General features: G+C 37.2%; 1 protein-coding gene across 1 annotated transcript in view; it reads right to left on the bottom strand.

Moving 5' to 3' along the window:
* Positions 1–22,490, bottom strand: part of LOC126830642 (complement C3) — a 66,374-nt gene that overhangs the window by 36,026 nt on the left and 7,858 nt on the right. The window contains exons 9-19 of the mRNA XM_050561043.2: positions 20,355–20,600; positions 18,959–19,049; positions 17,375–17,469; positions 9,453–9,557; positions 9,055–9,120; positions 7,732–7,932; positions 6,985–7,146; positions 6,177–6,251; positions 5,752–5,821; positions 4,165–4,312; positions 2,562–2,787 (exon numbers count right to left, since the gene is read on the bottom strand). Of these exons, the coding sequence (XP_050417000.1) occupies positions 2,562–2,787; positions 4,165–4,312; positions 5,752–5,821; positions 6,177–6,251; positions 6,985–7,146; positions 7,732–7,932; positions 9,055–9,120; positions 9,453–9,557; positions 17,375–17,469; positions 18,959–19,049; positions 20,355–20,600 (1,485 nt within the window). The remainder of the gene's footprint in view (positions 1–2,561; positions 2,788–4,164; positions 4,313–5,751; positions 5,822–6,176; positions 6,252–6,984; positions 7,147–7,731; positions 7,933–9,054; positions 9,121–9,452; positions 9,558–17,374; positions 17,470–18,958; positions 19,050–20,354; positions 20,601–22,490) is intronic.

The following is a 22,490-nucleotide window of genomic DNA, read 5'->3' as shown; positions in this document are numbered from 1 at the left end:
AGGTTATGTCGGCATTTTTTAACTCGCGAGTATCGATATCCTATAGGCCGTTAATACACAGAGGCGGATTCAATGGGGGCGCGAGGGGCGCCCCCCCCCCCCCCTAATTTTCGACAGTGCCCTTTTTTACTGCTGAAAGTGCCTTTTCTCAGACTCAAATATGTCCGTTCCCAACCCGTTGTAGGGATCCCAAATGACTCAAACCATCGACTCAAACACACCAGTCTGGGAAATAGCTCTTGGAATGGCTACAGATGCAAGGAAATGACGGATAATTTTCTTGGACCCCCCCCCCTCCCTCAGCGGCGTGCCCCGTCTCCGTGGTCAATGCCTTCATTTTGCAGCGCCCCCCCCCCCTTTTCAAAATTCCTAGATCCACCCCTGATACATTTATTTGCACTAAAGTCAACCGATTCGGAGTTTTGGCGATTTTCGGGTCCACTGGCGGCCATCTTGGATTTATGTTACTTATGCAAATTTCCCCAAGACCGATAATGGCCGCTTTTGTTATGGAAGTACTAGAGACCATACCTGAACGGTTCCCAAAGAAATGATTTCTGTTGCAGTTTGTTCTAGGTGTATTGTTATCTATACCCGCCTACTTGTTTATTGTACCCACGAACCAGGCCTCGAATCCGGTGCTGGGAACTTTTCGATACCCCAACATAGAAAGTTAATGAAATTTGGCATGTTCACACCTTATGCATCTGTCGATTTGGTGAAATAAAGATCTTGGAGCCACCAAAGCTAGTTTAGAAGTCATTGCGTGCGCAGTGAGCCTACCCTAACCCGATTCCCCCACATATTTAGTACGTTTACGGTAATATATCTCGAAAAGCCAACGTAGGAGGCTTCTGAAATTGTGCAGTCTAGTAGTTTATTCATCCCTTGATTCTGTGAAACAAAAAACATTTGGCCACTAGATCTGGTTTGGGGGCTTTTTGATGCAGCGTGGGCGTACCCCTTGTTTATTCTACCCACGAACCTCGCCTCGAATAATGATGCTAGGAACTTTTCGGTGGTATAACTCGATACGCCAACATATAAAGTTAATGAAATTTGGCATGTTCATACCTTATGCACCTGTAAATTGGGTGAAATAAAGATCCTGGAGCCACCAAAGCTAGTTTAGAAGTTATTGCGTACGCGATGAGCCTACCCTAACCCGATCCCCCCATGTTTTTAGTATGTTTACGGTGATATTTCTCTAAAAGCCAGCTTAGGAAGCTTCTGAAAATTTGTATTCTAGTAGTTTATTCATCCCTTGATTCCATGAAACAAAAAACTATTTTGCCACCAAAGCTGGCTTCGGTGCGTTTTAATGCAGCGTGGGCGTACCCCTTTTCAGCGTGCTCAGTTAGCCTAGTGTGCGATATTTTAGTATGTTTACGGTAATAGTATATTTTTTTTCATGGGGGGGGGGGGGGGTCTATTACATATATACTTTGCATTAATATGTCGTTTTCTAATATAAAGGTAACAATTATTTTCGTGATATTTATATGTAGGTTTTTATTGGCGCTAGGAATATGTGTGCTAACTTCATTTCGTATCCAGGTGACCTTATGGCTTTATCGCGTAAATCATTAATTTCCGTCATAGTCCGGACTTTTTTCCGTATGCAAATGACGTTCGTCGTAGATCCCATATAAGGTATATGTTCTACTATGCAAGGTTCTATTATGCATTTGTCTATTATACAAAATGCAGAATGCAGAAGTGTAATGTGCAAAATAACTATTCTACTGTATTTTGTATTATTGAAAAGTGTATTCTGTATTTTAACACCGTGGCATTGGTATTGTTGAGCAATGGAAATTGCAAATTGTAAAACTAAACTACGTATTTTGAACTACTGACATTTGCAGTTTGCACCGTGAACAATGAAATAATATTGGCAACGTTATACTTCCATACCAATCACCGACGGCTGGCGCCACCACTGCACTCAGCACACCTAAGATCATTCGTTGACACACTAGAATCTTTATCTCGTCTTACATCCAGTATAGATAACCGAAATTCTCGAAATTGACAACGGTCTTTGTCTAACTAATGTAACAATGCATATAAATCCTAGAGTGTTCCCTGACAGACGGATAGATAGGGCTGATCACATAGCAGCATATAAAAGTTCCATGATTACGTCATCAGGAATATGTGATTACGTAATATACAGGGCATATGTTGAGGGGTCTGTGGCACCGGCGCAGACGTGAAAATTGGATCTGGCGGATACCCGAGTCTCAAGCGAAGAGAAGTGTATCGAATACTCAGAGTAGCATAACAACACAAACACCCCTAAACCAATGATTGATAGATACCGCGGGAATTTCAATGACAATCTGTTATTTTTCATTAATATGTTACTAAATATGTTACTTTCCCTTTCAAACAGAACAAAAAACTCGTGTTTCACGTGACAACATCATCAGAATCGCTACACTGAATCATTTTTCCCCAATTTATTTCACCAGTGTGATGTTTGCCACACTGATTAATATACCAAAAAGTGTCCAGCGTATGTAAATTAGTAAATTTATCAAGTTTGGTGTAATTACCTTCATTCGCTGGTTTTTATAATTAAACATGGTGACTGTGACCTTGACCTGTTCTAATCGGACAGCCTTATAAGGAAGATGGAGTTGAATGAAAACAGGTTTATAAGCCGTGATTTCTCGAGGTTCAGCAATACAAACACCTCGAGTTGACGACAGACCAACAGCTCGTACAACCCACGTAGTTATTGAATCTGGCAACGTTACACTAACAGTTTTTCTACCCTTGCTAGAAATAAACAAGAAATATAGTTGTTAGTCAGTTGTCTTGTCACTTTTCTTGGGCTATGTCATGTTGTATTTATGGATTTTGATTTGACTGCTAATAAAACAAATGGGGTATAACGTCCTATACATGACTGCACACACAGACTGTTTTAAGTGGAATTTAGTCCGGACAGCGGCATTTCCGTCTACACTTCATCGAATTCCAACGTCAAGTCTATTTTTATATGCACGCCATGGGCAATCGGTGATAGCTTTATCAAAGATATGTTGCCAGGCAACGAAACATACGCCCACAGCAGCTAAATCGTCCGGGCAGTCAACAAGAGTTGTCGCATATTTTTACTTTTTTCGGTAATGAAACATTTATAATACACTAAAATCTGATTAAGAGCAACAGCTCAGAAAACCATTAGAATTTGTTTGGTTTGTATACAAAACTTTTAATATCATGGATTTAGCTGTTCCAAGTCATAAAAATTCATTGAAAATCAATATACTTGTTCGTCTCAAGATCTAAAACTCTGTGTATCAATCTGAAGTCAATCGGATGATAACTTTAGCCTTTAGAGCGTCACAAGATTTTGCAAAGTGATCAAGGGCCATAACTTTGGCAGTAATTATCGGAAATTATAGGATTCTTCGTCTCATGACCTTAAACACTGTGTATAAATTTATGGTCAATCGGATATTAACTTTGGCCTCTACAGCGTCCACAAGATTTTTGAAAGTGATCAAGGGCTATAACTCTGGCAGTAATTATCGGAAATCAAAAGGCTTCTTCGTCTCATGACCTTAAAAACTGTGGATAAATTTAAAGTCAATCGGATATTAACTTTGACCTCTAGAGCGTCCACAAGATTTTTCAAAGTTAATAGGGCCATAACTCTGGGAGTAATCGCTGAAAATCAATAGGCTTCTTTGTCTCATGACCTTAAACGCTGTGTATAAATTTAAAGTCAATCGGATATTAACTTTGACCTTTAGAGCGTCCACAAGATTTTTCAAAGTGACCAAGGGCCATAACTCTGGCAGTAATTATCGGAAATCGCTGAAAATCAATAGGTTTCTTCGTCGCCTGACCTTAAACACTGTGTATAAATTTAAAGTAAATCGTATATTAACTTTAGCCTCTAGAGCGTCCACAAGCAATTGTGGACGACGGACAATATACTACCACATTTAAATGTGGGCGTATAAAAACTATATCCGTACGGTATCGGTATACGCTACTATGCAAGTCAGAATCTTGTACACAGTGCGTAAAACGTTTACTAGATTACGAAACACGCATGCTGGATAGCGAAACCTTCCAATAATTTTGTTGATGTAAACCATTTTAAATAAATACATTTACATAGCAACACAAACGTATACTTACTCAGATAGAGTAAACTCTTCAAAGTACCACGACTCCGGAAAATCTTTTCTAATCTGCTTTATGGGTATTAGGTCCAGAGAATCATCACGGACAACATTTATTCCCGCCGAAGGTTTTTGAAAATCTTGAAATTTTGAGAAATGAAATCCTAAATTAAAGACATTATAAGGTTTTTTTAATCCGTTACAAACTCCGACATGTGCAAAAAGGCAAAACCAGGGGCGGATTGGGCCATCGGGCGATCGCCCGAAGGGCCGGTTGGACAAAAAATGAAAAAAATAATTTTGTCCAATTCGTCTAAAAAACTTTTTCCGCTGAACATTATATGGAGGGGGGGGGGGGGTATTGGACCGGCCATAGAGCGATGATGATCATGTTGCAATGGGGATTCCGAATTTCATCCGAAAATTTCATCGAATTCACCCCGGAGGGAGCCTCCCGGACCCCCCCCCCCGTCCGGGCTCCGCGGTCAGTGAAAGGGGACGCTCCGACACGGGAGCCTGGGCCGGTTGCCGGCCCCAATCCGCCCCTGGGTAAAACATTAAATAATAGAAACACTTTAAGGAAGTCACTTTAAAAACGTATTTCAATGGCTAAATTAGAGTTATTTGAAGCATCTTTAATCCCTTGCAAACTCAATATTCTGAAAGGGATTTAACTCCAAAAATAGCCCAGTGCTTTCAGTATTTAAACAGATATGATGACTTGAAAATATGTCACATTCGGTATCGTCTGAAGACATTATAAACAAGCCGTGTCACATATAATCTTCGCTATAATCAAATGCCGTGAGATTATCGTTGACACGTGTATTATATCAAGTGTTAAATAATCAATTTGAGGACAATATAACGTGTATTAAAGGCTCAATACCACTCTTGTTGTAACTGAATAATATGTCCCAATCTTTATTCTGGTCAACAAATTGTACTATTTTACAATATTCCAATTAATTGATGATACAAATGTCACCTTAACACACCTAATTTAAAAAATTGGAAAAATACAACTAAATGATTTGAAAAGCCTGACGTAAAGCTTTTCAAATGTGACATGGATTTAAAAATATTTTTGAACCCTTTGGACAAGTAAAATAGATACTGATCTGGTCAGAAAGTTATTAGGATCAGCTTCAAAATGGGTCGGATATTCACGGGACGTCAGGAATCTGAACTTTGGCAACCATTTTGTCATTCCCAACTCGTTGGCGATAAAGTGCTCAATATAGGATCAATCGTTTTAAAACTAAAAGTAAGTTTCAAAAAGAAGCCTCTTAAAGCTAGCCCATCTAGCATATCACAGCTAATGACGATTAAGTTCCCATTAAAAATTTCCCGATAAGATAAATATAATATAGGAAGGTACGTCAATTGTTGCGCCACCTTTCCTATAAGGTGAAGGATGCCTGGTTGCTTTAAAAAAACAGTTTGTTATAGACTTCATCTTGGACACATAATATAAGTTCATAAATTTTGTCAAGCGATGGTATTTGAAGACAGATAAATTAAGGTGGCGACACTTAAATGTGGGCTTATTATTCTATCGGCTGGGTTTTATTTCCTACCGATATAAAGTGTTATACAGTACCTCTCATTCCAATAGGATAGTTGAAACGTTTTCTTAAACGAAAATTATTAAAATATAGTAAACCATTTTCCTGAAATAGATGATGGTAAAATATAGTTACTAATCGATGTATCAGTCAGTGCTCATCAAAAATGATATGGGAGTCACGGTGGTTTCCTGAGTTAACACTGGCGCATTTACTACAGATCCCCGGAATAACTTCCCGTGTTGGCCCAAAAAGTCCCTAAAGATTTCCCCTTTGGTTTCCCCCATGTGGTGCAGGACACAACAACTGGCAACGCAAAGGCGTCTAATTATTTGTACTCGCTGCCGTGTCAACGCAGAAACTTGATAAAGCAATCACAGACAACTAAGGAGAGAGAGAGAGATATAGAGAGAGAGGGTGTGTGTGGGGGGAGCTGAAGTCCCAAGGTTTACGAACCCACCTTAAATGTTTCACTGGCATCTCCACTTTGTACAATTTTAGAATCAGTATCATGTTTGCCCAGCAAGGAGAACATCTGAAAACAAATATCAATTACAGAATAAAAGTTAAAGATAGGTTGACAGGCAACATGAGCCCACAACAGCTAAGTCGTTCGACCCTGTCATCAAAGCTTGTCGCATATTTTTTGCTTTGTCGGTAATGAAACATTTACACTACATTAAAGACTTCGTTGCCGCATAACCTTAAACACTGTTTATAAATTTCAAAGTGATCAAGGGCCAAAAATCTGGCAGTAATTATCGAAAATCCTTGAACATTAATGGGATTCTTCTTCTCATGACCTTACACACCGTGTAAAGATTTTTCAAAGTGATCAAGGGTCATAACTCTGGCAGTAATTATCGAAAACCCGTGAAAATTAATCGGATATTAACTCTAGCCTCTAGGGCGTCTACAAGACGAACGGACGTATACTGTGGGCGGTTGTCATCTGGGTATTATGTTATAGGTATATATTAGCGGTGAGTATCGTAGACAGAGCATGTTATGCTAATTCATTCTTGAACACAAGATACAAATAATTCCTTTGATGGTTTGACTATGTTTCCCATAAATTGCACAAATTCTCGTTTGAAGAGTGCACATAACAAACTTTACATTAGGAACATTTTATATTACAACATCAACTGGGCAGATTGTTGCAGATCAATATTTGTTTATAAAATTTCATTTACAAAATTCACAGAAAATAATTATTGGAGAAAAGAATAGCGATGCCATATATGGATAAAATCGTGCGTACTTACTTTGTCTCTTGTTAGAGTATATTTATTATTCAAATAATATACAGCCTTATCAACAATAACCACACCCACTTTCATATTATTGCCACCATTTACTTTAAATGCAGCTCGTTTCTTAGGTTCCAAAAATAGAGCGGTTTGGCCGAATGAGAAAGATAAATTCAGCTGAAATTAAAGTACTTTATTAATAACCCGTTTCATTTTCACACCCTTTACTAGAATGTCCAGTGTCTAATCCTGTCGTGGGCCTCAGTTCCAACTTTAAAAGGTGAATATTTGACATGTGTACACATTGGCTTGCTTGGTAGATAGAACTTGAAAAACATCGTGATCACATTCTCCCCTATCACCATTCCATTCCATTCTTTCACCGTCTCAAGTGTACATTACTCTCATTATGATGTCGTTCAAAATAATTACATCATAACACCAGGGGTGGGGCATACAATTTTTCATTTACTTAAATTATCTTCAACTACGCCAGTTTGATTTTCTGTATTGTCGAACTTTATAATTATAAAACGGAAACTATCCAGTTTAATCGCCTTTGTTGTCTATGTATACATTCTGTAGTGCACATGGGACTACCATTATGCTGAAAGTCAATTCAACCAATCGGTGTTCACCGGAACGCAACTATGTCCATGTATGAATAAGTTAAAATGGAACAAAGATCTAAAAAAAAAATATGTTTTTAAACTAAAAAAAAAACCACGATAAGGTGTCAATAGTGATTTTCTATGAGTTTACCTCTTCTAAGCAGCGTGAAGGGAAATGTACGATAATACTCTCTGCTTTTACTTCATTTTGATCAGAATCCAGGTAGTATACTATAATCCTTGAAAAGGGCGATAACTCGGTTCTAAAAATCTCTGGAATTTCTATTTTGCTCTGTCCGGTTGATACTGATGTGAAAGACGTCGTGTAGATAACTTGCCCTTTTGATGAAACCTTCAAGGAAAAATATATACATGAATTTTGGAAGTCATTTTATAAAAAAACTCGATAGTATTTACAGTGGAAGCTGTATTGATAAGTCTAGTTGAATTTTCTTTCATGAAAATAGTACAGATGAGTAACACCCCCTCCCCATGGCCAAATCACGACAGCGTAAGGTTTTAATCGACATTCAAGCTCTGAAACAGGTAAAATATCTATATATTTCTATGAGTAACGCATTGCTGTAAGAAGTGGCACATGGGCTACCGCATTATTTGCGTCAAGTTTGCGTAGCCCTCTGCGGCCAACTGATGACCAAAAATCACCTGTGGCGACGCAGCGGTGACGCTATGGCGTACATACTGCGTCAGTGTAATGCACCTTGGTGTGAGACTTGCTTATATATCACAAGCCCATGGCAGTAAATCATACTGTAGTTATCGTGATGCCGTCATAATCAGTGTCTTTTCTTGTAAAGGCGAAATTGGTTGTACTTTGGGATTCTTATCAGGCGCGCTAGTTATTTTTAGTCGTCCGGGCAGTCGTCCGGGCAGTCAACAAGTAACTCATTAAGTAAGTATCAGAAATCAGTAGAATTTGTTTGGCTTCTAGTTCTGCCCCATGCTAACGTTTAGTATACAAACATTTACTATCATAGATTTAGCTATTTAAAGTCCTCCAAAGTCTCGTCTCATGACCTTAAACATGGTGTATCAATTTAAAATCAATCGAATGATAACTTTGGCCTGTAGAGCATCCACACAATTTTCCGTAGTAATCAAGGGGAATAAGTATGGCACTAATTATCGTAATTCCTTGAAAATCAAGAAGATTCTTCTTCTTACGACATTAATTAACGTGTATAAATCTAAAGTCAATCAGATATTAATTTTAGCCCCTAGAGTGTCCACAAGATATTTCAAAGTCATCAAGGGCCATAACTCTGGCAGTAATTATCAGAAATCGTTGAAAATCAATAGGCTTTGTCGTCGTATAACCTTAAACACTATACACATTGAAAGTTAACTTTAGCATCTACGGACTGACGGACGGACGAAGGCAATATACGACAACATTTCCATGTGGACGTATACAAACTAAACAGAAACACCTACACAGCCATTACAGACTTACCAAAATAAACATTGTTCTGCCATCTTTGTGTTCATAGGCTATTTTTATATCAAAATTACTGGTATCCTGAAATTGAAACACAAAATGTTTTAATTTAATTAGCCGATAATAAAATTCTTGTAATCTAGTTCTTCCTGATGCAACATTTATTACACAAAACATGTTCCGGGTTATACCTTCGTTAGCTGTTCAAGTTATCGGAAATCAACGAAACTCATTCGTTGCATTAATATATTACATTTAAAGACAATTGGATGACAGTTTTAACGTCCATAAGATTTTCAAGCGACATAACATATCGGGATAACTAAGCAAAATAACACAGTCTTTTATCTTTACTTAAATCAAACAATTAAAGGGCATAGTGATCGATATTCTAATTCGGGACGAATACTTACCCGGTGTTTTATATTTTCAGCTAGTGAAATTTTATTTTCATCAGAAGCTTTAACTTTAAATGATTTGATTTCTTGTGAAGTCAACTTTGGATCACGGGTTGTCACCTGAATAAAACATAAATGAATAGTTTCAAATATCAACATAAATGCATGGGTCGAGAGAAGCAATAAACAATTATAGGTTTTAGACATCCTTATAGCACCTATATAATCTGGGTGGCCTGTGTAACAATATGGAGACGGAAACAATACAAATTATTGATTCTACATTCATAATCATGAGATTTAGCAACCTCATGAGAGGTTATTTTGATACGTTGACTGAGCTATAGATTAATACACATTTTGGTCATTTACATGTCTTTTGTCATAAACGTATATCATATTTGTTGACCAATTTAAGTAACAATCCCTGCCGATATGCTGGGGGTATGGTGCGTGTCCATTCCATATCTGGAATTTAGCTGTTAACAGTCTATGACGTGAATCAATTATGGGTAGCCACATATAAAAGAGGGGGCGTGGGCTAGAATAGTTAGACACGCATTGGATTCTTTAGACGACCATATGATGTAGTGGTTTCTGAGTCTAGTCCGTTGGTTAAACTTTTCAGGCGTGGGATGGACTGAAAGACATGTTAATTTTGAAGTATTGTAGCGTAGAGTATTGTTTAACTGTTGTGATATAAAAATGTATAGCAAAAAGCTATTGTTGTTTCTGTTATATATTTGATTTGGGTACGTTGAAGACCTTATAAGAAAAGAACGAGAGGGAGAAATGGGGTTTAACGTCCACTCGACACAAACTAGGTCATTTCGGGACTAACACATGGTTTAATTTTATTTCAATAATTCGCTTGCGTATAGGGGTCTTTAGCAGTGGGAGGAAACCGGAGGACCCGGAGAAAACCCACGAGGTTGGACAGGCGACCCTACTCCTTGTCACGTACAACCGGGGATTCGAAACCATGCCAGTCGACACAATGACAGACTTTATGATACAGCGCGCTCACGCTAACCATTCAGCTATCCAACCCCCCTATAAGAAAAGAGATACCAACAGTAGACAATCCAGGGTCAAACCAACTACTAGAGGATCAGGTCAAAACAAAGATATGTGGTAGCGATACTGGTACATATCTGATTTGGAGCCGTGACGCAGGATCGAGTACCCTGGAGAAACATATTAGATCAGGATCAAGCTGAGGTGAACACAGTGACCATTGGAAAATTGGTGGAAATTGGTAAATACATTATTCCTAAAATTTGAACGTGTAACTTGTTTTACAGACCCGCCGCCCCCCCCCCCCAAAAAATGCTTTGTAGTTAATTTGAAATTAAATAAGACGATAGGTTTTAAAAGTTTAAGTGTGGGAAATAAAATATATTCATTATTAGGAATTGTAAATTGAAGTTATAATATTTAAAGTGGGGCTATTGGGGGTAGTTTAATAAATTTAGGAAAATAGGGAATAACAAGGGAGTGGAAAGGGGGAAATAAAATAATGGTGTCTCGGGGTGTAGCATGCGGTTAAATCCATAAATTGAGATTTTTTGGCGTGATTAACACAGTGATTTCACGGATGGTTCTTTTGCTGGGTTCGTTATTTATGCTGTATGTTTTGTCCACATATGTGTTTAGCTAAGTAGAGCTCAATTTTGAGAAGACTTTGAGTGTAAGTCTAAATTATATTGTGACCAAGCAAAGGCTAAAAGGAGTTCGCGAACATTTTGGATTTTAGTAGGGATACGTGTTCCCAGAGTAATGAAAAATATGATAGGTTGCCAGGCAACAAAACATACGCCCACAGCAGCTAAATCGTCCGAGCAGTCGACAAGGGTTGTCGCATATTTATTCTTTTGTGGGTTCTTAGGGGAATTTAATAGACAATTTCATACAGATGACATTATAATTTTCGTCGTTTGAGGGTTCACACGGTTTTAAAAACTAAAACAAGGGCCGCAACTCTGGAAGTAATCTACAGAAATTGTTGAAATTCGACAGGCTTTTTCGTTTTACTAATGCATATATAAATTTCATACAGATCGGATGATAACTTTTGTCGTTCACAAGGTTCAACAAAGTAAAACAAGGGTCATAACTCTATAAGTAATTGACGGAAATTGCTGACATTCAATAGGCTTCTTCATTTCACTAATTTAAATGATGCATATGAATTTCATACCGATTAAGTGATAACTTTTGTCGTTCAAGCGTTCACAAGATTCAACAAAATTAACGGAATTAACGGAATTGCTGAAATTCAATAGGCTTCTTTGTTTTACTAATTTAAATGATGCATATAAATTTCACACAGATCGGATAATAACTTTTGTCGTTAGAGCATTAACAAGGTACAACAAAGTGAAACAAGGGCCATAACTCACGGCGTAATTAACAGAAATTGCTGAAATTCACCAGGCTTCTTCGTTTTACTAATTTAAATGATGCATATCAATTTCAAACAGATCGGATGATAACTGTTGTCATTAGAGCGTTCACAAGATTCAACAATAGGCTTCTTTGTGTTACTAATTTAAATGATGCATATAAATTTCATACAGATCGGTTGATAACTTTTATCCTTAGAGCGTTCACAAGGTGCAACAGAGTGAAACAAGGGCCATAACTCCAGAAGAAATTAACGGACGTTATTGAAATTACATAGGCTTCTTCATCTCACTAATGCAAACAACATATATCAATTTCAAAACAATCAGATGATAAATGTAGTCTGTAGAGTGTTCACAAAAAATTGTGGACGATGGACGGACGGACGGACCGACCGACCGACCGACAGACGGACGGACGGACGGACGGACGGACGGGGACCACGGCAAAATACGACCACATTTCCATGTGGGCGTATAAAAAGGAGTTATATGACCTTTGAGTATTAGGCTTAAATTATTACAGTAGAAATTACCCGACACTAAATAATATTGATTAGAAGAAACAACATGAATGTGGCTGTTAATGTACATATTATATGATGAAGGGCAAGAACACGGTAAAATAAACCACAGACTATACAAACAATACAGTAAACCGTACAAACAACATAACCTATTATGTATTATACGACATTGGAAATTAAATAACACAAAAAAGACTTCTCATTTTTGGTGTTATCCAGGCTTGAAAAACTCATGTAGAAGCTGTGGACAAATCTGATTTCCGTTGTTTTGTAGTTCAAAGGAACACGTAATACAAAATCTACATTATGCATGATTTCAACAAAAATCTAGAAGTAAAAACCCCACAGACCTTAAAGATGCATTATCTAAGATTTGGTTACAGAGTTGGTCGTTCTTGCTATAATAGTTAAAAGATAGGTGGCCAGGCAACAAAACATACGCCCACATCAGCTAAATCGTCTGAGCGGTCGACAAGGGTTGTCGCATATTTATTCTTTTGTGGGTAATTGGGGGCCTTTACAAGACAGTTCCATACAGATCAGATTTTATAAATTTTGTCGTTTGAGGGTTTACAAGGTTCTGCAAACTGAAACAAGGGTCTCAACTCTGGAAGTAATCTACAGAAATTGTTGAAATTAGGCAGGCTTTTTCGTTTTACTAATTTGAATAATGCATATAAATTTCATACAGATCACATGATCACTTTTGTCATTCAAACGTTCACAATCGCCATAACCCAAGAAATTATTGACGGAAATTGCTGAAATTCAATAGTACTGTTTCACAAATTTAAATGATGCATATAAATTTCATATATATCGGATGATAACTTTTATCAATCGAGCATTAACAAGGTTTAACAAAGTGAAAGATAGGTTGCCAGGCAACAAAACATACGCCCACAGCAGCTAAATCGTCCGTGCGGGCGAAAAGGGTTGTCGCATATTTATTCCTTTGTAGGCAATAATCAGCTCAGATTATAAATTTTGTCGTTTGAGGGTTTACCAGGTTCTACAAACTGAAACAAGGGTCTCAACTCTGGAAGTAATTTACAGAAATTGTTGAAATTTGACAGGCTTTTTCGTTTTACTAATTTAAATAATGCATATAAATTTCATACAGATCACATGATCACTTTTGTCATTCAAACGTTCACAATCGCCATAACTCTAGAAATTATTGACGGAAATTGCTGAAATTCAATAGACCTGTTTCAAAAATTTAAATGATGCATAAAAATTTCATATATATCGGATGATAACTTTCATCAATCGAGCATTAACAAGGTTTAACAAAGTCAAACAAGGGCAATAACTCTAGAAGTAATTATTGTAAATTGCTCAAACTCAATAGGCTTTTTCGTTTCACTAATTTAAATCATGCATATAAATTTCACAAAGATTGGGTCATAACTTTTGGCGTTAGGGCGTTCACAAGGATCAATAAAGTGAAACAAGGGCCATAACTCCAGACATTATAAACGGAAATTGTTAAAATTCAATAGGCTTCTTCGTTTTACTAATCTTAATAATGCATATAAATTTCACAAAGATTGGGTGATAACTTTTGGTGTTGGAGCGTTCACAAGGTTCAATAAAATGAAACAAGGGTCATAACTCTAGACGTAATAAACGGAAATTGCTGAAATTCAATAGGTTTCTTTGTCTCACTAATTTAAATAATGCATATAATTTTCAGAGAGATCGAATTATAACTTTTGACGTTTGACGTTAGAAATTTAATAGGCTTCTTCGTTTCAGTAATCTAAATAATGCATATAAATTTCAGAAAGATCGGTTGATAACTTTTGACGTTAGAGCGTTCACAAGGATCAATAAAGTGAAACAAGGGGCATAACTCTAGACGTATTAAACGGAAATTGCTGAAATTCAATAGGCTTCTTCGTTTCAGTAATCTAAATAATGCATATAAATTTCAGAAAGATCGGATGATAACTTTTGACGTTAGAGCGTTCACAAGGATCAATAAAGATAAAGTGAAACAAGGGGCATAACTCTAGACGTATCAAACGGAAATTGCTGAAATTCAATAGGCTTCTTCGTTTCAGTAATCTAAATAATGCATATAGGGTTCAGAAAGATCGGATGATAACTTTTGGCGTTAGAGCGTTCACAAGGTTCAATAAAGTGAAACAAGGGCCATAACTCTAGACATAATAAACAGAAATTGTTGAAATTTAATAGGCTTCTTCGTTTCACTAACTTAAATATTGCATATAAATTTCACAAAGATCGTATGTTAACTTTTGGCATTAGAGCGTTCACAAGGTTCAACAAAGTGAAACAGGGGCCATAACTCTAGACGTAATAAACGGAAATTATTGAAATTAAATAGGCGTCTTCATCTCACTAATGTAAACAAAATATATCAATTTTAAAACAATTGGATGATAACTTTTGGCGTTAGAGCGTTCACAAGAAATTGTGGACGATGGACGGACGGACCGACAGACGGACGGACGGGGGCGACGGCAATATATAAAGATAATGAAAAATGAATATATTGAAAATTTCTTTCAAATTACTTTATTCTGTGAAAATGTGGCATTGATTGTTTATTATCATTAAATTGCCGAAGCGTTCTAATCTATTTAAGATCGGAGCGATCCGGTGGACTAGAGAGTTAATAAATGTTTAAATAATAGTTTATATAACATTAGAAGCCAAAATAAAGATCTGCAATTGGCAGATTTTGCTCTCGTATAATGCACCTTTAAAATGATATTATAAAGCGATAATTTTAAAAACAGAAATAATACAGAAACAATGTATTAATAATATACGTAAGTCCAGTAAGCATTCTGGTATTCGACATGGTTAAATGCGATTAAGCAAGGGTAAAAGATGGATGTCAGGAAACGAAGCCTATACCCACAACAGCTAAGTCACCCAAGCGATCTACAAAGGTTGTCACGTTGTAAATTTTTAAGTAAATAAAAAAAAAAACGATTTCTACATTGTAAAATATCACTGTCGAGTTGACAAGGTTCTCAAATATACCTAAGGACACTGTTAGAAATTGCTGAAATTTGTGGATAAATTTTTGAAGTAGATTGGATGTTAACAAGATTTTAAACAAGGACCATAACTCTATAAGAATTGAACAAATTTTTTAGAAATTATCTAAGTTCCACCGAGTCAGTAATCGGATAATAAATGTATTCTGTAGAGTGTTCACAATACATTGTAGCCGGCAGTCGAATAGACGGGCATCATTGCAATATATGATCACCTTTCAAAGTGGGTAGGTATAAACAAATTAAAAGATAGGTTGCCAGGCAACGAAACATACGCCCACAACAGCAAAATCGTCCGGGCAGTCAACAAGAGTTGTTGCATATTTTTACTTTTTTTCGGTAATGAAACATTTATAATACACTAAAATCTGATTAAGAGCAACAACTCATGAAGTAATTATCAGAAAACCATTAGAATTTGTTTGTTTTTATAAAGTTCTCCCCCATGCTAACGTTTTGTATACAAAACTTTTAATATCATGGATAAAGCTGTTCAAGACATAAAAATTCATTGAAAATCAATATACTTGTTGTCTCAAGATCTTAAAATCTGTCAATCGGATGATAACTTTAGCCTTTAGAGCGCCAAGGGCCATAAGTTTGGCAGTTAAACATTGTGTATAAATTTAAAGTCAATCGGATATTAACTTTGGCCTCTAGAGCGTCCACAAGATTTTTCAAAGCGATCAAGGGCCATAACTCTGGCAGTAATTATCGGATATTGTTGAAAATCAATAGGATTCTTCGTCTCATGGCCTTATACACTGTGTATAAATTTAAATGAAATGAAATGAAATGAAATGGGGTTTAACGTCCTACTGTTCTGCTCCTAACCTGGGCTAATGAAGACGGGCATACGCCATACAGTGTGCTATGAGGGAAATTTTGCCCCGACAGCGGCACTACGGCCTACTCTTATATCGAATTCCAACTGCCAAGGGATCTTTTACGTGCACGCCAATGTGTACACGGGACCTCGGTTTTTCGTCCCATCCGAACGACTAGACAGCTTTCCTTGTCAGGCCCTCCGTCCTGCATCACTGACAAGGGAGAACCACGCCGGGTATAAATTTAAAGTCAATCGGATATTAACTTTGGCCTATAGAGCGTCCACAAGATTTTTAAAAGTGATCAAGGGCCATAACTCTGGCAGTAATTATCCGAAATCGCTGAAAATCAATAGGCTTCTTCGTCTCATGACCTTAAACTCTGTGTATAAATTAATCGGATATTAACTTAGGCCTCTAGAGCGTCCACGAGATTTTTTAAAGTGATCAAGGTCCATAACTCTGGCAGTAATAATCAGAAATCGCTGAAAATCAATAGGCTTCTTCGTCTCAAGACCTTAAACACTGTGTATGAATTTAAAGTCAATCAGATATTAACTGTGGCCTCTAGAGCGTCCACAAACAATTGTGGACGCCGGGCCGACGGACTGAGGGACGGGGGCGACGACAATATACGACCACATTTCAATGTGGGCGTATAAAAATAGTGCTTATTACACAATATAAGACAGATATCAAATTGTCTAATGATTTCAATCCACCATTATCATGAGACTTGGGTAAATAAAATACTAGAGAGAGAGAGAGAGAGAGAAATGGGGTTTAACGTCCACTCGACACAAACTAGGTCATTTCGGGACTAACATATGGTTTAATTTTATTTCAATAATTCGCTTGCGTATAGGGGTCTTTAGCAGTGGGAGGAAACCGGAGGACCCGGAGAAAACCCACGAGGCTGGACAGGCGACCCTACTCCTTGTCACGTACAACCGGGGATTCGAAACCACGCCAGTCGACTCAATGACAGACTTTATGATACAGCGCGCGCACGTTAACCATTCAGCCATCCAACCCCCCATAAAATACTAATATTAGTAATAATATACTATCTGGCCTGTTGCCCTCTTTAAATATTAATTAAAATATGAAAGATAAGAAGACATATAGATATATACACACCTCACTCACTACGAATTGTAAATGATGACACCAATCTGGTATTTGATATATCTGAGATATACGACCATTCGAATCGGACTTGCCAACATTCTCCACTGAAAATTAGCGGGAAAAAAATAAGCATAATCCTAAAATACAAAACGAAATTCGACATGACAGGTAAACAAGGGCCATATAACTCTAGATCTGTCAAGGATCACATGCAGTTCTAGAAGCATTAACGCATTTTATAGACGTCTTCGTATCACTAATTTGAACAAGCCAACAGTGAGGCTGATGTCCCCCGCCGAAATAGGAAAATAATTAGAGGACACATATAAATTTATCACAAATAAGCGGAACGGACAGACAGACAAACAGACAGACGGACGAACCCATTTTAATAGTTCCCTGCTTTCTTCGAAAGGCGGGGGACAATCAAAGTAGGAGAGTTATTGTTTTCCAAAGTCTCGACCAATCAAATTGCGTATCGCTCTGCTTACCCTTAGCAGAAAATGCTCATTATCAAACTTAGTCAAGGTATTACTGTAATGAAACTATACACCAAGTTTCATCAATCTCACTTAATTAGAACTAAAGTTATCGTGTCCCAAAGCATCAACCAATCAAATTGCTTATCTCTGCTTACCCTAAGCGGAAAATGCTCATCTTTGAACTCCATCAAGGCATTGACCTAATCAACACATACACCAAGTTTGAACATTCTAGCTCAATTAGGAAGAGAGTTATCGTGCCCCAAAGTATCAACCAATCAAATTGCTTATCTCTGCTTACCCTAAGCGGAAAATGCTCATCTTCGAACTCCATCAAGGCATTGACCTAATAAACACATACACCAAGTTTGAACATTCTAGCTCAATTAAAAGTTATCGTGTCCCAAAGCATCAACCAATCAAATTGCTTATCTCTGCTTACCCTAAGCGGAAAATGCTCATCTTCGAACTCCATCAAGGCATTGACCTAATCAACACATACACCAAGTTTGAACATTCTAGCCCAATTAGGAAGAGAGTTATCGTGTCCCAAAGCATCAACCAATCAAATTGCTTATCTCTGCTTACCCTAAGCGGAAAATGCTCATCTTCGAACTCCATCAAGGCATTGACCTAATAAACACATACACCAAGTTTGAACATTCTAGCTCAATTAGGAAGAGAGTTATTGTGTCCCAAAAAGTGTGACGGACAGACAGACGGACGGACGGACGGACGGACAGACAGACAGACAGACGGACGAACCCATTTTAATAGTCCCCTGCTTTCTTCGAAAGGCGGGGGACAATAAAGCATATGAATGTCAAATAGATAAAGATGATAACCCTTGACGTTAGAGCGTTCCCAAGATTCTACCAAGTTATGAATGGCAAAACTCTGGGTGTTATTATCGCAAATCGATGTGATTCAATAGGCTTCTTTGTCTAGACGATGTAAACAACTCACATAGAGATCACAAAGATGATAAATGCAGTTGGTAGAACATTCACAGGCAAATTGTATACACTGGACTGACAGAATGGCGAACAAATGGATGAACAGCAATAGGTGCATAAAAAAAAAATCTAAGAAAGACTTTTTGTATACTTACAGTTCTTCTGCTCTGTTTTACCAGTGAATGTTGCATTGATGTAAACACTTAAATTAGATTTAGCACCACCCAGAATATCTCGAACATCAAGCTGAAAAATAGCAAAACATGTCCATTTAGTTTTCAAGACAAGAAATTAAACCTATGTATATATTTCAAGAATAAATTTCTTCAATTACAGCCCGGCTGATATAATTTAGCCATTCGAGAGTATATCATATACTTATCACTTTTAAAAAACTACCCTCCTGAACTGAGAACCCCTTGGAATAGGCTACTCTCTTGAATAGAATACTCTCTTGGATAGATTACCCTCTTGAATATATCACCATCTGGTAAATGATATAGATTCCAATGTATCCACAAGCTAGGGCAATAACTATATTCATATTTGGAATGTCTTGTTCAAACACAAACGGTGAAGCTAAATTCATGTTTCATTCTTGAATCTGATGGACATACTAAGATTCATTAAAATGGGATGAACTATGTTGAATCTCATCAGTTCACAAGCTCCTTTTGACAAATTGTAAACTGTAATCATATACCCGCCCTCCACGCCCCCACCTGGCCCCAATTAAACCCGTCACTAAATTTATTCCCACGACATTCCTACAATGTATGTCAAATATAGTTCTTTGTTGACATATTAAGGTAGAATTTATTATGTTATACATGTATTATTATGTATTAAACTCTACCTAGTGACTGTTAAGCATTTTTTGATTGCGTGCAAGCATCTCAAGGGTGTTAGATCGCATTTTTACCGTTGTAATTTGCACAATATTGCGTGCCATTAAACCACATTTCATCCATTCATTCATTGCTTACCTAGAGTTACACGAGTAGAACCCTGCAAGGTTTCAATATAGGAGTTTCGTGAAACGTCACCAGACCCGTTTCAGTCCCCTGCTTCAATTTCCCTTATACCCCAATTTTCAAGCTTAGATCCGCCCTAGTGGGATAGGTCTACAAATTAAGGCCAACTGCAGATTTGGCCAAAGGCCACAAGATGTAAACAGGGCTAGCGCTAACCTCAACCTTAACGCTAACCATAAACCTAACCCTACCCTACAATCTCGCCAATAACCACTTGCCTTAGAGAGTCCACAAGATATCAAAGTGATCAAGGGCCATAACTCTGGCAGTAATTATCGGAAATCGCTGAAGATTAATAGGCTTCTTCGTCTCATGACCTTAAACACTGCGTATAAATTTAAAGTCAATCGGATATTCATTTTAGCCTCTAGAGCGTCCACAAGATATTGTGGACGCCGGACGGACGGACGGGGGCGACGACAAAATACGACGACATTTCAGTGTGGGCGTATAAAAAGCAAGAAAAGTCAAGGTATCAAACTAATTATTTACAAACAAAGTTAACAAAAGTGTTTACCTCTAACCTATACGGCATTGCGGGTTTAAAAGTATTTTTAGAAGAAGTGAATTCAATGTTGTAATAATTTGTCGCAAAAACAGTAGATGTATCAATCTTGGAGACTTTCGTCCCAGTTGATTTCTCTGTGACATTAGCTTCAATATAAAGATGTTTTCCATGTTCTGGAAACCATAAGGAACTGTTTGCAAGATATTTTGTCCTGATAGAGAATCTAGTCTTTCCTTTCCTGGACAATGTTTTCGTCTACAATATATAAAAAACATAATACAGCAGGCGTGAATCCAGTAGGGGGGGGGGGGGTATGTCCAGGTTTTATTGGTCAAAAATAGCATCTACAGCGCTACAATCTTTCGAACGTTCGGGGGAGGCCACCTAGAAGCTCTGCCGTGGGTTGTCACTCAATATGCAATACTATAATTATGAATATATAGAAAACATAATATAGCAGGCGTGAATGCAGTATCTAGAAGCTCTGCCTTGGTTTTCACTCAATATGCAATACTATAATCATCATATAAAAGAATTATATATATATATATATATATATATATATATAATTCTTTTATATGATGATTATATATTACCAAAGAGCAGCTTAAATTAACTATTCTACACACACACACATATATATATATATATATATGTGTGTGTGTGTAGAATAGTTAATTTAAGCTGCTCTTTGGTAATATATAACTGAAATTAAAGATGGCAAAATAAAACTACATTTTTATGCTAACGTTTTCACCGCGATAGCCTGAAGAGCCGCTATCGCGGTGAAAACGTTAGCATAAAAATGTAGTTTTATTTTGCCATCTTTAATTTCAATTATATATTGCCAAAGAGCAGCTTTAATTAACTATTCTACTATATATATAATGCATCTTTAATGCAACAAGAAATGAATGTGACCTAAAACATATCTTCACAAGCAGAAATTTCTTACTTAGCATTGTCAAACCATATCTATGAAATAACACGATGTAAAAGTTTTCTCTGGATAATTGTTAATTGTTTAAAGATAGGTTGCCAGCCAATGAAACATACGCCCACAGCAGCTAAATCGTCCGGGCAGTCAACAAGTGTGGTCGCATATTTTTACTTTTTTCGGTAATGAAAGATTTATAATACACTAAAATCTGATTAAGAGTAACAACTTCTGCACCATGCTAACGGTTAGTATACGAAACTTTTAATATCATGGACTTAGATGTTCAAGTCATAAAAATTCATTGAAAATCAATATACTTGTTCGTCTCAAGACCTTAACCTCTGTGTATCAATCTGAAGTCAATCGGATGATAACTTTAGCCTCTAGAGCGTCACAAGATTTTTTGAAGTGATCAAGGGCCATAACTTTGACAGTAATTATCGGAAATCGTTGAAAATCAATAGGAGTCTTCGTCTCATGACCCCAAACACTGTGCATAAATTTATATCGGATATTAACTTTAGCCTCTAGAGCATCCACAAGATTTTTTGAAGTGATCAAGGGCCATAACTCTGACAGTAATTATCGAAAATCACAGAAAATGAATAGTCTTCTTCGTCTCATGACCTTAAACACTGTGTATAAATTTTAGGTCAATCGGATATTAACTGTAACCTCTAGAGCGTCCACAAGATTTTTCAAAGTGATCAAGGGCAATAACTCTGGCAGTAATTATCGTAAATCCCTGAAAATCAATAGGCTTCTTCGTCTCATGGCCTCAAACACTGTATATCGAAAATCACTGAAAATGAATAGACATCTTCATCTCATGACCTTAAACACTGTGTATAAATTTAAAGTCAATCGGATATTAACTGTAACCTCTAGAGCATCCACAAGATTTTTGGAAGTAATCAAGGCCATAACTCTGGCAGTAATCATCGGAAATCGCTGAAAATCAATAGGCTTCTTCGTCTCATGGCCTTAAACACCTTATATAAATTTAAAGTCAATCGGATATTAACTTTAGCCTCTATAGCGTCCACAAGCAATTGTGGACACTGGACCGACGCACGCACGGACGGACCGACGGGCGGACGGACGGACGGACGGGGGCGACGACAATATATTACCACATTTCAATGTGGGCGTATAAAAACGAAAATCTAAAGCTTAATGGAAATGGAATTGTCTGGGTGGAAATT

Source organism: Patella vulgata, chromosome 8, assembly GCF_932274485.2.
Source record: "Patella vulgata chromosome 8, xgPatVulg1.2, whole genome shotgun sequence".
NCBI lineage: Eukaryota > Metazoa > Mollusca > Gastropoda > Patellidae > Patella > Patella vulgata.
This window is presented reverse-complemented; position numbering and strand designations above follow the sequence as displayed.